General features: G+C 41.0%; 1 protein-coding gene across 3 annotated transcripts in view; it reads left to right on the top strand.

Annotated features, from left to right (window-relative positions):
* The window catches only part of TIPARP (TCDD inducible poly(ADP-ribose) polymerase), a 33,099-nt gene extending 17,536 nt beyond the window's left edge, over positions 1 to 15,563 (top strand). For all 3 annotated transcript variants that reach the window (XM_088447676.1, XM_088447675.1, XM_088447677.1), the window contains exons 3-6: positions 5,093 to 5,261; positions 6,019 to 6,200; positions 13,003 to 13,278; positions 14,890 to 15,563. In XM_088447676.1, coding sequence (XP_088303802.1) covers positions 5,093 to 5,261; positions 6,019 to 6,200; positions 13,003 to 13,278; positions 14,890 to 15,337 — 1,075 coding nt within the window. In that variant the 3' untranslated portion in view covers positions 15,338 to 15,563. The remainder of the gene's footprint in view (positions 1 to 5,092; positions 5,262 to 6,018; positions 6,201 to 13,002; positions 13,279 to 14,889) is intronic.
* The last annotated feature ends 661 nt before the right edge of the window (positions 15,564 to 16,224 follow it).

The following is a 16,224-nucleotide window of genomic DNA, read 5'->3' as shown; positions in this document are numbered from 1 at the left end:
GAGACCTATTAGTTAGCCTCAGGCTGCACTGGTGCGCTGTGGAAGATACTGATGAGCGCAGGGATACCAGATCAAACGGCAAACAAAGCAAAAGTCAAGATCGGGGTGATCGGAAGTAAATCTGCCACAGTACGTTCTAGGAGTTCAACAGATGTGACTTCAAAAACATGACTAAATTAGAAACTAGAACAAACCCATGCCTTCTACTCAGCATGCTTTTGTAGGAAAAAGTGGCAGAGTGTTTTTCAAAAAGGGTTTAGAAATTCTGATCTCTTTAAGAGCTTGTTCACACACACGTGCATTTTAAAAACATCTTTAACATTTTACTATAGAGTGATGGTAAGGGCAGCATTAATTAATGTTACTTATTTTTAATGCACTATTCATGCCATTATTAATGTGAAAAACAATAACAAAAAAGCAGATCGGGGTGAAAAGCAGACTCCTGATTGTGACAGCTTTTTGGCAGATGACAATAGTCTGATATTCACTTAATGTTCCAGTTGATCACTGTTTGTAACTGTTTTGGTTAGATACACACTGTACAATAAAGAGATCAATGGGTCTGATTTAGAGGTATATGTGGCCATGGCTGCCCATCTGTGACTTTATGCAAATGCCACTACAAAGTCCTTCCTTGGTGTACATCCGTGCGTATGCACGTGTAAGGACTGAGACGCTCACTGTCGGCGACGCTGTAATACTGCCTGGTACATCTGCAGACGCCACCATCGGTCCCTATGGCAGGGGCAGTTCTTCCATCTTAGTATGGCCTCCATTGAGCGTCTGTGTGTGCAAACACTTCAGCAACACTCCCATAAGATGGACTATCTCCATGCGTCTGTTCAGCCACTTCCCACTTACCGCCTAGGAGCGCCCAGCACTTTTCCAAAACATTTCTGATATTGTGCGTTTCTATAGTAACAGTGCCTTTGTGTGTGCACACTGTGTAACGGATGCTCTGTAGGAGTTTTAAGGGCTTTTCGTACAATAGCAAATAATCACTAAACCATGTGAACACGTCATGAAATTTATAGATAATACATACATTTACTATAATACACATGTGATGCTAACATGTTTAAGCAACCTTTAAATAATGTCTGTATAAATGTCTAAACTCTGATGTCTTCAATTAGAATGTGAGTTCTGATTTTAATAGGAACACTGCTGTATTATATGTTATAAAGGGCCCCATACATTGAGCAGCCATTTCACCGATTCCCCGATCTTAACGGAACCGCTGATCCGCCGGCCAGAAATGCAGATCACTGGCCATCAACGATTGACGGTCCGTCTGGGAATCTGTGAAATTCTTTATGTTAAAAGTACCCTATTTGCTGATCATGATCATATTTTGATATTGGATTTCACCGATGCTCCAACCCCATGCTTATCCATACTGAGAAGGTCCATGACCTGTGTGAAGGCTTTTGGCCTTGTGACTCCTAATAGTCTTTTAATTTTACAGTAGGGAGTTAAATGATTCCACATACAAATATCCAATAACCAGTTAAAGCTTTCAGGATATGTGCATTTGTAAAATCTTTGTTTTACGTCATATAATTGTAGTTTTAGACCTCTAGTCATTTACCTGAAAAACTGGAACATTTAATAATCATAGATGTGATGACGTATGACCTCTAATTTGTTTTTATATTTTATTTGCTAGGATTCACAGTTGTATTTTTGTCTTCTGGATTTAGAGAAGATGCTTTTGTTGAAACGTTTCCTATAAAAATAAAACAACAAGTTCGAAGCGAATTTGCTAAAACCACAAACCCTTAATTTTTTGATGATAGGTTATGGCAGAAACATAAAGTAAATAGTTTTCCAGGTCACGGTAATGATACCTATTCTAAGAAGTTTCTGCATTGCAAAATGTTCAGCTTTAGCAAGATAGCGTGAGAGAAACTGATGCAGCCTCAGTCTTTCTCATGCAAATTATTATTTATAGTCGTGTTAAGCACATGTTTAGATAGCTGTAGTCTACGCAGTTACACATAAACCAGGAATTCCTTCCCAGCTTGCACACGTCTCCCAGATTCTCTGTGTAGAAACTGTAAATTTTGACTGAAATGGAAAACTTTTTTGTAAATCAAGGTGTAACTATACGATTACTTTTGCTTTAGGGCTGCTTAGTTTTAGTTACCTTGCAATATAGGGCACGATTCAATTAAACGCAAAGTGAATAGCGCCGGGAATGAGCTCCCGGAGCTATTCAACTTTGCACAAAGTTAGTTCGGGGAAGGCTTGTTCTCGCGCCCTAAACAGGGTGTTTGGGCATGAGAATGGGCATTCTCCGACTAAACTTCCCAGCGCGATGCTGTTTTCCCGGTGCTAAGGGCAGAAAAGAGCATCGTGCCTGGACTTTTGTCAGATTTCTGTTCGCATCCCCGGAGGGATGCGAGAAGAAATCCTAAGTCGGGCTTAGCAGCGCATATGAATTGAATAGCTCCGGGAGCTGATTCCCGGCGCTATTCACTTAGCGTTGAATAGAATCGTGCCCAAAGTTTTTCTAGAACACACCTTTGCAGTGTTATATCTAATAGTAATTTGGTAAATAGTCCATTTGTGCAACGTAATTATGGGACTTGCGTCTCCTTTTTGAGTTGAACGTAGATTGTGTCTGCTTGTGCTTGATGAGAGTGGTTCAGGGGAATTCACATGTGATTTTAGGAAAGTGAGGACGTTTGTTTGTTTTCCGAGATAATGATTGTATTTTGCACAGTACATATGTATACACCAGATTTAAAGTTACATGTATCTTAAGAGCTATACAACTCATAATACACCCACAGAAGTATAAGTGTATGGATGCACTGCCTAGAATATATATACAGTACAGTGACTGCAGGGATTTCTTTTATATATTCTTTTTTGTGTCTCTTATTCATTAAATGAGCAAGGGAGCAGCACATATTCCATACCGTCACAGTTTAACCAAAATTCAGAGATGCACGTAATAACATTGTCGGAGCAGTGAAGTGATTTTTTATTTTTATTATTTAATTTTTGTCCCCACTGCTAGTATAACATGCGTCAAAACCGCACATGCGGCAATGGAATAGCGATGGCGGTGGCAGAGGGGATTTATTTGCAAAGTGAGTGACAGGTAGTCAACGTTTGGGGTAGGTAACGGGGAGGGTGGTTAGAAAAAGGCAGGTCGGACCGTTTTCTGGGCGTGTCCTAATGAGCTTCTGCAAATTCATTTGCAGCTGCAGAGGCCCCGCATTTTCCGTGAGACGCCCATTCTGTGACAGCATAGGGTTCTCAGAGGTACAAAGTGTGACACTGACGTTTGTGCTGTTGTACTTAAGCGGCGGATGGGAGATGACGAAGGGAGCGTCTCTGTACAAGTCTGCTGCGTAAGGAATTGCAGCAGCAACGGACTTTGCGTGCCTCTCTGAATCGGGCCCCTAATTCCCTCTTATTGTAATAATTCCAAAGGGGCCGTGTCTCATAGCAACAAAGATCTAAGCATATAAACTAAAAATAAAACACACACTGCATGGTGCACATGTCACCCAAGCCCTCCAAATGTACCTCTCCAATAGATCATTGCTCTGTGTATGACCCAGCAGGGATATATTAAATGCTTCTTGAGGCATTGAGGGCCAAGATAAAAGATGAGAGGACTAATTAGTCTTCGCTGAGTTATGTATAGAGAAACCATCTGTAGTCTCAAACATCCTATGTATATGTATACGTGTTAGTACATGCAATTTTTCTATATATGGAAAGGTTTCTTGTAAAACTGCAGTATTCTATTCTTTATATATGGCAGTGCTACTTTTCTGTCAAAATATAAAGGTTGGGAGTTTTTAACTGTTTTTGATTTTTATTTCTTTGCTGGTTTCTAATAATAAACAATATGTGTTTCGGATTGCCTTGGTTACATGTTTAAAGGTTAACAAGTGTCACATGAATCATTAGAGCAAAGGAGGGCTCAGCATTTTCAGATCTCTAAAGAGATTTGTGTTTAGAATCATTGTCCAATTTCAGTTTTCATTCAGGTTTCTGGTTTTAGCTGTAGAACAGATGATCCTATTTAAGTCATTCATTCCTTTGTTTTCATTCCCAGTTAGACTTGTGGAACAAATTTACCAATGACAATCCGATAGCCATCTTGGTTTTTGTATGGCATTGTAGCTTTGCAGTATGGTCTCTGGCAGTAAACTGTCTGTGGATAATAAACCTTCCTGAAAAAAAGATTGGGTCAGCAGCTACAAGAGTTCACAGGCACGTTGGAGATGGTCAGATCATTCTTAAGTGGCACACTGGATTCTAAACTGTTGATTATGACAAGCTCATGACTTGCTCTTACATAATTTTGACCATTCCAGTATTAAGAAATGATATTGCTTCAGTTAACTTTCCCATGTCCTTAAACAGAATCATATGTTACAATCTGTAGTGTATGCCTCTCATACTGATGATATCTTGCTAACCATGGGGGCAATTGAATTCCCAGCGCAGCAATATTGCTCAGAGAATGAATGCCCAGAGCTATTCAATTGGCCACGCTGTAAATCTGCGACTAGATTTCTGCTCGCACCCTTCTGAGGTGCAAGCACAAATTCACCTTAACTAGTGCCACAGGGAAACATCGTGTGCAGTAAACAGCATTGTGCTTGGTTCTTAAGTCAGAGGACACAGCTAAGTGCGACTAAGCCCCGTGCATTAGTCGCGGTATACTGCATCTTCCGACTGCCAAGCCTGTTGCATGGAATTTAATTTCCCCCCTTTTTAGATGAAATTCACCCAAAAACACAAGCAGAACCCTTTTCAGTTTGTGTCCCTTTTTGTTCCAAATGCGACGCACACCCTTTTTACTACTTCATTTTATGTTTAAGCCACTTCTATAACAATCCGTTCACTAAGTAATCTAATGTTTTTGCTCATTTTGTTTTTTCCTAAAATGTGTGCATGTTATAATAATAAAGTGTTTCTATATGGCATTATTATCCAGGTAGCTATGCATAATAAATTGTGACATTCCCTAACTTGGTCCAATTTTACTTTGCATGAATGTGTGTAACCGATTACAAAATGCAATGTAATGATCCCTCTTTTTTTTCTATATTTCCAGGGGACATGATTTTTTAGTAAATTTGGACTGTATGGCTATTTATGAAACTCACGAATTTGACCAAATCCGACGACTTACTACCCCTTCTACCTCTGGCGTTTCCTCTACTTACCACACTGTTTGGAAATACTTCTGTAGAGATCATTTTGGATGGCGAGAGTACTCTGAGGTAAAAATTCTGTTCATTTACTCAGTTTTCAGGCCTACTGTAAAGTACACACACACAGTGGGCAGCCATTATGAAACAGGGGGCAGGAGGTACACTTTAACTGTGACTGTGCTACACAGCTTTCATTATAACATGCTTTGTTAAATTGTTAGAGAGAAATTATACTCACACATATTGGGGGCAGTTCAAATGAAAGAGATGTGAATAGCATCGGGAAGGAGTTCTCGGGGATATTCAATTGTTCCCCCTACGCCCTGCACTTAGTCGGAGATGCCGGTTAGCACACCTTAAGCCGGGTGTTTAGGAGTGCTAACCGGCATTTTCTGATTTAAGTGCCGGCCGCGATGTTGTTACCGCCGCGCTAAGCTGAAAAACAGTATCGCGGCTAGCACTTTAGTTGGATTTCTGCTCGCACCCTCGTTGCGCTGAATTGAATCGCCCCCCATTGATGACATTGGTCAGTAGTAGGAGAAAAAAATAGAATGTCATGTTTATTTCTTAGTGTAGTCTCTGTTAGGAAAAGTAGCTATAATGGCATAATGTGAAAAAAAAAAACCAAGCAACATTTTCAGTAGTAGTTGTGCACTGGTTGTATGGCAAATACTTATATATTCCTTGCCTACACTTTATTCTGGTCTGCAGTTTGCAGTTAGTTTTCTTAGTATGGTAAAAATGCTGTATGCAACAGACTAAAAATGTCATGAGGAGAAAAATATCAGTGTTTTCACCTTGATGACCATGTTCCTATGTAAAACAGCCTGTTGTGAAGCTGATCGAGGAAGCCAACTGCCGCGGTCTGAAGGAGGTCCGCTTTGTTACATGGCACAACCAGTATATATTGAATATCAAAGATGGCTTCCAGCAGAATGCCTGCTTCAGGAAAGAAATCAAAAGACGACCCCTCTTCCGTTCCTCTGTAATGCTATCGCCACATCTCCAGTAAGTAGCTCTATTGTGTGACCCTTTGTTCTTACTATATATTCAGGGACCACTTCCATTGAAGGGGTAAGAAATTGAGACGGTGGGTGTAAGTGGGCAGGAAGTTCCTACAATTAGTAAACAGGAGGGCTGAGCCTTTCTGGTTCTCAAAAGATATGTGGTGAAACACACTGACCTGTTCCGTTGTCATTCACATTTCTGGTTTTAGCTGTTGAATAGATGATCCTATTTAAATCCTTTGTTTTCATTCCTGGTTAGGCTTGTGAAACAAATTCACACTTGAATATTGGACACACTTTATTTTCCTAAGAGGGGGAGATGTATCAAGCTTTAGAGATAGATAAAGTACCAACCAATCAGCGCCTAGCTTCCATTTGTGTTTGAAAAATGACAGTAAGGAGCTGATTGGTTGGTAGTCTTAATACATCTCCCCCTGAGTGTCTGAACTTCACCTTAGCTCGGTCTCTGGCCATGGACAATGATGCTGTCCTAAAACAGACAGTGGGTTGATGCAGATTTGCGCACAAGTCAGCTGTAATCGCACCAGCACTGCGTGCACAGAAATAAGTGCGGATATTCGCACACATGCAGAGTAGTACACATCTATGCTGCTGCGCTGCCCCTAGCCATCTGCTAGTGGAAGTAGCCGTTATCACTATCTGCGCACACTTGCACAAGCCCTGTACATGGTGCAAGAGATCCATCCTACGTTACATGGGTCTCTGCATAAGCACAACACTGCGAAACCTGGAATTATGCCGACACAGACCACACTCCACTCTGTCTACATGTGGACTCTCCTATGCTATTCAGATATGCACTTTAGTTGCAAGATATGACTGAGACAGACATGACTCATGCGCAGGGCTAAAAAAATCGCAATATTCACCTGCGAAACAGACGTGCGGCCAACTTGGAGTCAGCCATATTGCAGGCTGGCACATATTTATGAAAATGCACCATATACATTTACATTGGGAAGCAGCGGTATCACCCAGGCACTAATTCTTTTTTACAGTGTTTTCACCAATTTAAAGGTATTTCTTGCAAATAAGCGACTGGGAGATGCTCTAAAATATATTCAGTTTCAACCCTCTAGTACAGGGACGGGGAACCTCAGGCCCGGGGGCCGTATAAGGCCTGCTGAATCATTTGGTCTGGCCCTCTGAGCTTTTTTTCTGCTAGCCTCATCTGGCTAGCAGGGTGCCTAGAATGGCACCCTGCAGCCAGAATCTATGCAGCAGTGCTGCCTGGAGCATCCTTAGGACGCTTCAGACAGTCACACCGTTGCCCTAACAGCTCCCCAGAGCATCCACAGCATGCTCCAGGCATTGCTGTAATCACCGGCGATTGTGGCCCCGCCCTCGTGTGAAGTCACACGGAGAGGCGTGGCCTGCACTGGACCCGCAAATAATGTTATATATATCAAAATGGCCCTCAGCAGAAAAAAAGGTTCCCCACCCCTGTTCTAGTATCTGGGAAGACCAGAAGTCCCTTCTTACAAAGGAGAGATTTCCAGTTATATGACTACTGTTATCATGTCTACGGGGTAAAACTGAAACACAAATAACAATATATGCTAAAACATCAATTCTAACCCTTACATATCCCTAATCCAAGCCCTGAATGAGAATTTACCCCAAGTGTTGTTACCCAAATATCTACCCCTCACTTGGTGCAAGCTCAACAATCCCAAATCCTAGCAGATGTCTCTTCTTACATTCCTCAACGAAGTACAGTAAGAAACTCAACTCCTACAAGGATTAATGTGGCTGTAGGAGTAAGACTGCCGATAATGGCTCATTCTCTCATCTCACAGCATCAGTGACATTGTAAAAACGTTGTTCTTTATACTTTATTTTTAATTCAGCCTAACATGAAAAATAGTCTTGTTCAGAAAAACAAAAGGGATTAATTCTTTCTTAAGATGGCTTACTGAGGCAGGTGGGAAGCACACTAGTGGGCATTGCTGTAACATTCTGCATTGTGAACATCAAGTGCATTTGTTAGAACATTCCTCATGTTCCACAGCTTTGTTCACTTGGGCGGATGTGTGCGTTTATCAGGCAAGTGCTGCAGCTTAATCTGTTTTGATTTGAAGCCATATAAAGCTGTTTGTGGCATCTCATGCACAGCTGGAAGTAGGATTGCACGGTCCAGTATTTGGAACATGCTGTCCTCTTAGGGTAAGGCAGGAAGCTGTTAGTCTGCCTGAAGGCTTGACATGCAGGGTCTAGTAAGAGCTTACCACGTCACACATTACAGAATAAGGTTGTCTGAGCAGCTAAGTTTGTTATCACAGAATACATACACTCTCCATAAATGTGGCCGCTTGCTGCACGTAGGAACTGAATGAAAGCATAATGTTTTGTCTGCTATTTTTAGCATTTGGAGGTATATTCCACATTCTGACATGTTTAGGCTTGCTCACCCCAGCTACCAAGATTTGTGCATCGCTTTCGGAAGTGTAAGGGCTCAGGACTTGATTCAGAGATGTCTGCTAATGCCACCACAGCTACAAAATTGTACACAGTGGCTGTGTGACAATCTGCAAATGTCACAGCTCCCGGGATTTGTATTAAAACACCCACCGGCAGCTTCGTAAATCCAAGCGACTGCATACAAAGACGCAGCATTGGCTGCAGAGCAGACGATAATTGGAGTTCTGAGTAACTACGATCGTGCAGAATATCTGCAGGAACGGAGACGCTGGAGCCATTTGCTGCGGGAACGGAGATGCTGGAGCCATTTGCTGCGGGAACGGAGACGCTGGAGCCATTATTACTGCTCATTTTACTGCGTACTGGAGCGCAGTCGCAGCCTGAGACTAAACCTTGAAAACAGTTGTGACACACCTGCGTTTGAGATGCCCATTGCCCCCCATAGGTCCCTCCCTGTCAATCACTTTGTGAATAAATCCTCCTTGCGAGCAACATCAGTAATGAAACTTCCATTCGCAGTGTGATTAAAACACGTGCAGAAAACCAATAGTCACCCAAGTTTCACAACCTTTTGTATTAAGGTTTTGTGACATGGTGAATACCTTCTGCCCGTAATAGGTGGGACTTTGTGTAGTTGTACACCGCATTCATACTCATTACTTCCTCTCATGCATCACACCACATTGCAGACAGGCTGTTTTTGTGTCGTATGGTTGCACAAGGACAGGTGGAAAGTTCAGGGGTATGCGGCTTGTTTCACTTTTGTTATGCTGTGTGACAGTGTACAGACAGCTGGGCTCCATGGTTGGAGGAAATACATATGCATCATTTCTGCAGGTCTTCAGTGATACACTTTGTTGTCAGTTGTCTACATCCCTGTTAGCTATGTTCTTCTTTTGATCAATGTTCTTTTTGGTTAAAGTCCAGTTTAGTGATCTATCATGGTAAACATGTCATCTTAACTATCATAAAGGGGCATGCATGTTGGCTGCATTGTAGCAGCTACACAAAAGATCCAGCCTAAATAGAAAGGTGTTTCTGTACAGTAAGGACCTGCAGGAGCACATAAATGGAAAGTTTGAGAATGGCCTTATCTGCTGCATATATTTTTTTTATATATATTTATATGGCCACTTTGTGCCATATAGAAAGCAGAGGAACAGAGGAAGTAAATAGGTCCAAGCAGAAAGTTAAAACCTTAGTCATTAATCCATGCATAAATCAATGGAGCTATTAAAGCGACAGCCACTCATCCATCTCACTATTAATCCATAGATTTAGAAGCAAAAAGTGACGAGTGATAGAATCTAAAATTTGATCTGCATTATACATAGTCACTATTCTATAGAAGAAGAGGAAATATTTGTTATATTTCAGGAGTATGTAACTTACATTTAGAAGTGACATTTAAGGCAAATTTACATAAAATAGAGAACTTCTTAAAACAAACATGGCATATAACATCAAAAACCAGTTCTATGTACATGGATTAGCTAAAATGAAGAACAGAACCCTGGCTGACCTTATCAGATGCATACTAACAGACTATGGGGTCTATTTACTAAGCAGTGTTAGGAGACAGTGAAAAGTGATAAGGTACCAGCCAATCAGCTCCCAACTGTAATTTTTCAAACACAGTCTGTGAGATGGCAGGTAGGAGCTGATTGGCTGGTACCTTATCACTTTTCACTCTGTCTCCTAACACTGCTTAGTAAATCGATCCCTTAGTTTTTTTATGTGAAAATGGCTGGGGCGGAGAAGCAAATGATTAGGACTAACTTGCATAACAGTTTATTCTCCAGAGCAATGGAGAAAACTTCATATGAACTTTGGCATGCTAAAAGAAACCTGTCAGAGCCTTTGAGTGCAAAGTGGTGGTTTATATTCCTGAAGAGAACGTGGCACCCTTCAAAACTGTGCCATGGCAGAGATTCTAGTTGGTTGCAGTGAAAGTTCCAACGTATACAGAATTGCACATCCAAGAACCGACCTTGTGAATATCGACAACAACGTGATGTTTTTTGAGGGTGTAGGAAATTAGGTTGATGGCCTTGCAAGACTAAGGGGTAGAGGACAAATTCACAAATAAACAGAGCACCAATTAATCTTCTGAACAAATGATTGCGTTCACTGTAAGATCGGGCACCATAGAACATGAATGAAGTAAGGTATTCAACAACGCAATAGAGAAAACCATATGTTCTCTTACAAAATATATGTAATTAGTGAACGTAAACCCACATCCGGGAAGGGATAGTACAGAGTTGACAGTAATGCTGTCAACAGGACAATACAGACTCAGTTATAATGTTATTTAGAGCATTTTAACCATGTCAGCATTACAACTTTAAACATGGAAGTAAAGCATTATGTTTAACGTTATAATGCCGACACAGTTAAAATGTTTTAAATAACATTACAACCGCTTCAGCATTGTCTCGTCGACATAAAGCTATCTACATATTGACTGTTGGCAGCATTACTGTCAACAAATCACATGTATCCTCCTAAGAGGACATCTCTCCTTTCAGAAAGGGAAGTCAACATATGGATGAAAGCGGCTGACAGATATATCCATGCATGACACCCAAACCTGGATACTCACTGTCCTGGCAGCAGTGAGAGAGGCCATAGCATGCAAATGAGCATTCAAAGTTCAGAGAAACACAGATGGCAACGTTTGATGGACTAAGGGGTCAATTTACTAAAGTGAGAGTTTTTAGAAGTGGGTTTTAGAAGAGATGTTGCCCATAGCAACCAATCAGATTCTACTTAACATTTAACTAGCACCTTCTAGAAGATAATAGCTAGAATCTGATTGGTTGTTATGGGCAACATCTCTTCTAAAACTCACTTCTAAGAACTCTCACTTTAGTAAATTTACCCCTAAGCCTCAGGTGATGAGAATGGGTGCTGAAGTAGTAACAGCTGCTTGCTGAGTGTTACTGGAGGGAAATTAGGTGCAATGCATTTCTTAAGTTGTGACTTGTTTGTAATCCTACATTGTATGTGATATGTCAGTTTTATGTGGTGATATGAAGTCTATAGGTTCTAGTAAAGTTTCTCTGTGCAGTGATTTTTGAACATAGAAGGAAGTTCTGGAAAATAATTGTAGCCTCCTCTGCATCCAATTCATAACCGTGCCTGCCCAATATGTACAACTATACAGATTTTCTAAGTCTTGAAAACAAAAAAATAATTCAATATATAATCTTAAAAAGAACTTGTGCAGAGTGCCTCTTATATAACTAAATATAAAAGCGTGTTATCATGGGATTTGTGTTTTCAGTATAAACCTCTCCCTGCGGATCACCTAAATGAAGGACAGATCTGATATTCCTTCTTCCTGCTTCATCAGCATCACTCCGCTTTTAAAAGTCTGCAGCAACATTTATTTAAAAGCTGCAGTTTATCTTGCCTGTTCTAATGCAGAATAAAATGTCATCTACACACATTGTTCCTGTAGAAAGACCTGAGGTCGGGTATGATCTGAACAAAACGGCTCTTCTGGCATAAATGAGATGATTGAATTGCAGTAAAGCCCATGCTGAGAAGTAGTTTGTATATGTACAATAATTCACAAAAATGTATGGTGCCGCTTTTTGACTCTAAAATATATACTGTCAGCCTAATTCAGAGGTGGAGACAGAAGCGCACGCAGCAGGGACTATTGGTGGATGCCCATCTGCATATTTATACAAAGGCCGCTACAAACTCCTTCCGTTGTGTACATCCATGTGGCCGAATGTGCAAGGACTGAGACACCCACTTTCAGCATCTGTGCACGCAGTAATACCGATTGGTGCGTCCTAAGACTCCACCATCGCTCACTCATCGAAATTTGCACCCGCCCTATAGCAGGCGTAGTTTCCATCTGTGTTTCTCCTATGTGAGGGTCGAGAGCCTGAGTCAGCAAACACTTTCCCACACTTGCGACACTCCCACTCCCACTGAACGGACCATGTTTGTGTTTATTCCCAGCCACTTCCCGGGAATGCCCATCGCTTTTCCACATTCTCTATCGCAATAGCCCCTTTGTGCATACACTCAGTGTAATGCATGTGCCGTAGGAGTTTTGGAAAATTCACGAGCAGTTGCAATAAATCGTTCAACTACGTGAACATCGCGTGCAGCGCTGAGTCACGTCCTGTGTCTGCAATGATGTTTTAGCAATTGTTCTATAAAAATGTTGACTCATGCTTTCTTGTGAACAAATTGTATTTATCACAAATTACAACTTTAAGTTATTTAATATGTGATAAAGTAATCTGTGCTAACTGTCCGCATTTCTGTCCAGCTGTCCTGTGTGCACAATCTGATCTTGCACCTCATTAAACATTTATGTCTTTATGTAATCCTAGGACACTGAGCGGAGTCTCCCCAGCAGCTCCCACATTGGCTCAGCCAGCATCTTTGCACGTTTTATCACCTGGTGCTATCACAGCACCAAACTTTTATCCGGAAACCTGGATCCCCATGGACCCATCTCAGGAGTTTATCCAAGTGCCTATGCCAAAGGAAGATAAAAGTTACAGAACCGTTTATACGCTCTTTCACAAAACTGTGCCCGAGACCAAGTTCCGAATTACAAAGATAATGCGAGTTCAGAACCTCTTCCTTTGGGAAAAATACAAAAGGTAATATGTATTTTATTTATTTTGTTTAATGTGAGCATTAGTACACATTACATTTATTATGTGAAATTTAAAAAGTCACAAGATCTAAGGTACGATTTATTCCAATATGAAAAGGCATCCTCAGTCACCTAGAAATATTTATCTGACAGTTCCCATACTGTAGCAGACGTTCAGATGTAACCTTGTTATCTATCATACTACAAGCTATTGTCCCCTGCTGTGCCCTGTAATAGGAATATTGCCGTGCCGATTGAACACAATCCTGCCTCTTGCCTGAAATGACAATATGGCCACATGTCATTTACCATTTTTTACGAATGGTTATCAATTCTGAAACACGTTAAACTTGTTAATGTGGCTGGATAACCACCAGTCCAACCAAATGAATCCACGTCTAGTAAGATCCTATCAGTTTTGAACATCATACGGTAGGTAACAAGATAAGTTTGGGGCTGTTGCCAATATTGCAGCATGTGTGCGTAGCTTTAGGCTGGCGTGCTTAGGAAAATGCTTCCACCACAAGTGCAGACATTGGGAATGGTATTTATTTTTGTTCTTTTTATATAAAACAGTTTACGCCTCAGCGATTCTTTCTAAGAAAATGATTTCCTTATTAAATTTTTGTTCATCTCATAGGCAGTGGTAAATGAAGGGGAAGTAATGCTTACATTATATTGATATGCTTTTCCACACTATAAACTGAGCAGCGAGAATCTGCAGTCCTCTTGCTTGCTCGGATCTATAGAAACACATATGCTGGGTACACATTTAGACAATGGATCATTCACATTGATTCGCCGGCAGAGCGGCCAATTGGTGAACTATACACTTACCAATTAGGCACTCAATATGTCTGGGCTGACTTCACAACTGGGCCCTCATTTAAATTTGCCTGCCCAGTTGAGATGAAAGTGTCGGCGGTCCCTGCAGCCAGTGTACACACATGCTGATGCACTGATATATCTTTCAGATATATATCGGCATTCACTGTGCTGCTGGGCCGACCTGATATGTCTGTAAATGACATCATTCAGACGTATCGGGTGCACACACCCGTCGATGCACTCACAATATATCGCTCGTAGATAGAACAAGCAATATATTGCTAAGTGTGTACCCAGCAATAGGAAGCAATTCAGTGCACAGTGATGGGTGCGAGGTGCTGGTGTTCCGATTTCTCTGGCTCCTTGCGGGCACCCACATTGCAGATTTTACTCCATAGAGGTGATCAGGAAAATATGTTTGATGTTGCGGTATTGTCATTTTTGGATGTGTCCAGGTGAACATCACGACCGCCTATCCCCTGGGAATTGAATACGAACCATTGAACCTAATACCTCAATTTGTGTCACTCTTGGTGCAACATCTCTACCTGAAGTTTTGGTGCATCATAAACAATGTGGCATAGAAGTATAGAACATGAAAATAATTAGTTGGGGTAATATCATGATTATGTACTGTCAGATTGTATTAAATAAGAGTAATAAAGCAGTACAGGTCACATAATTGATTGAGTTCACATCTATGAAACTGTCATCTGGTAGGATGTGCGTGGAACAGTTGACTGTCCTGGTTCCATATTTACGCATTATCTTTTAATTCATCTTTTAGGAAGAAAGAATTCATGACAAGGAAGATGACCGGACTGGACAGGATTATGAATGAGAGACATCTGTTTCATGGGACCTCTCAGGATGTTGTTGATGGGATCTGCAAACATAACTTTGACCCCCGAGTCTGTGGGAAACATGCTACCATGTTTGGACAGGGCAGTTATTTTGCCAGGAAGGCAAGTTATTCCCACAATTTCTCCAAGCGGTCACCAAAGGGAATTCACTACATGTTCCTGGCAAAAGTATTAACCGGAAGATACGTTGTGGGGAATCACACCATGAGGCGACCTCCCCCCCTGAACTCTGGGGACTTAACCAGTGACCTCTATGATTCTTGTGTAGACAATTTCTTTGAGCCTCAAATCTTTGTGATATTTAATGATGACCAGAGCTATCCCTATTTTATTATCCAGTATGAGGAAGTTAGTAACACAGTTGCCATTTAAACCTAACATTTCTGCTGGAGTTGTTATTTAATTTGGAGAAAACGACAAATAGAAGAAACCCAAAACTTCCAAGCTCTATGATAACGACCAACGGTGCACTTGTTGATAATTTATGTGCATATTGTAAATATTTTTCATTGGTAACAGTTTGTGTGCCTTTTTGTTAATAATAAAAACATTTTATTTATGTGAGTAAATATCCATCTGTTGAAATATAAATTTGTTTTTGAGACTTTTATTTAAGATTCTTATATCCTGTTCATCGAAGTCCGGCCAAGGATAACTCGAGATAAATAGTCGCAGAGATTGATCGGTTAAAATATATAAATATACTGTATATAAAGTTGACTGCATAGCACATTCAGAGCATTCCCTCTTCATTATACAAAGAAGAGAGATTAAATTATTTGAATGATCCGTACTATAATATGTCACCAGTTTATTATGCTCAGAATTGTTTACTCATGAAGATCATAAAATAATGCATAGTACGATAATCATATAAATAATGAGTTAGTTATATTTTGCAACTATTACAGCAAAATAAAAAAGGGACATTCCCTGAATTTCAAAATACAATATATGTGTTCAAAGGGTTGCGTATCAAATCCCGGCACTCGTGATGCCAGCTGTCAAAAGACCAACAGCAGCATCCCAATGCTGAGAATCCCGACGGGAGAGGTAAGTGCCATAACCTTCCCTCCTTAACTCCTAACCTTCCTGTTGTGCACCCTATCCTTCCCTACCCCGCACCCTAACTCTCCTGGTTAGTGCCCAAGCCCAACCCTCCCCCCTTAGTGGATAACCTCCCCACCACACTCCCTGGTGGTGCCTAACCCTATCCGCCCCCCTCTCGTAGCCTAAACTTCCCCGGTGCGCCTAAACCT

This window comes from Taudactylus pleione, unplaced genomic scaffold (genome assembly GCF_031769625.1).
Source record: "Taudactylus pleione unplaced genomic scaffold, aTauple2 ptg000436l, whole genome shotgun sequence".
NCBI lineage: Eukaryota > Metazoa > Chordata > Amphibia > Anura > Myobatrachidae > Taudactylus > Taudactylus pleione.
Note: the sequence above shows the minus strand (reverse complement) of the source record. Positions and strands in the feature narration are given on the sequence as shown.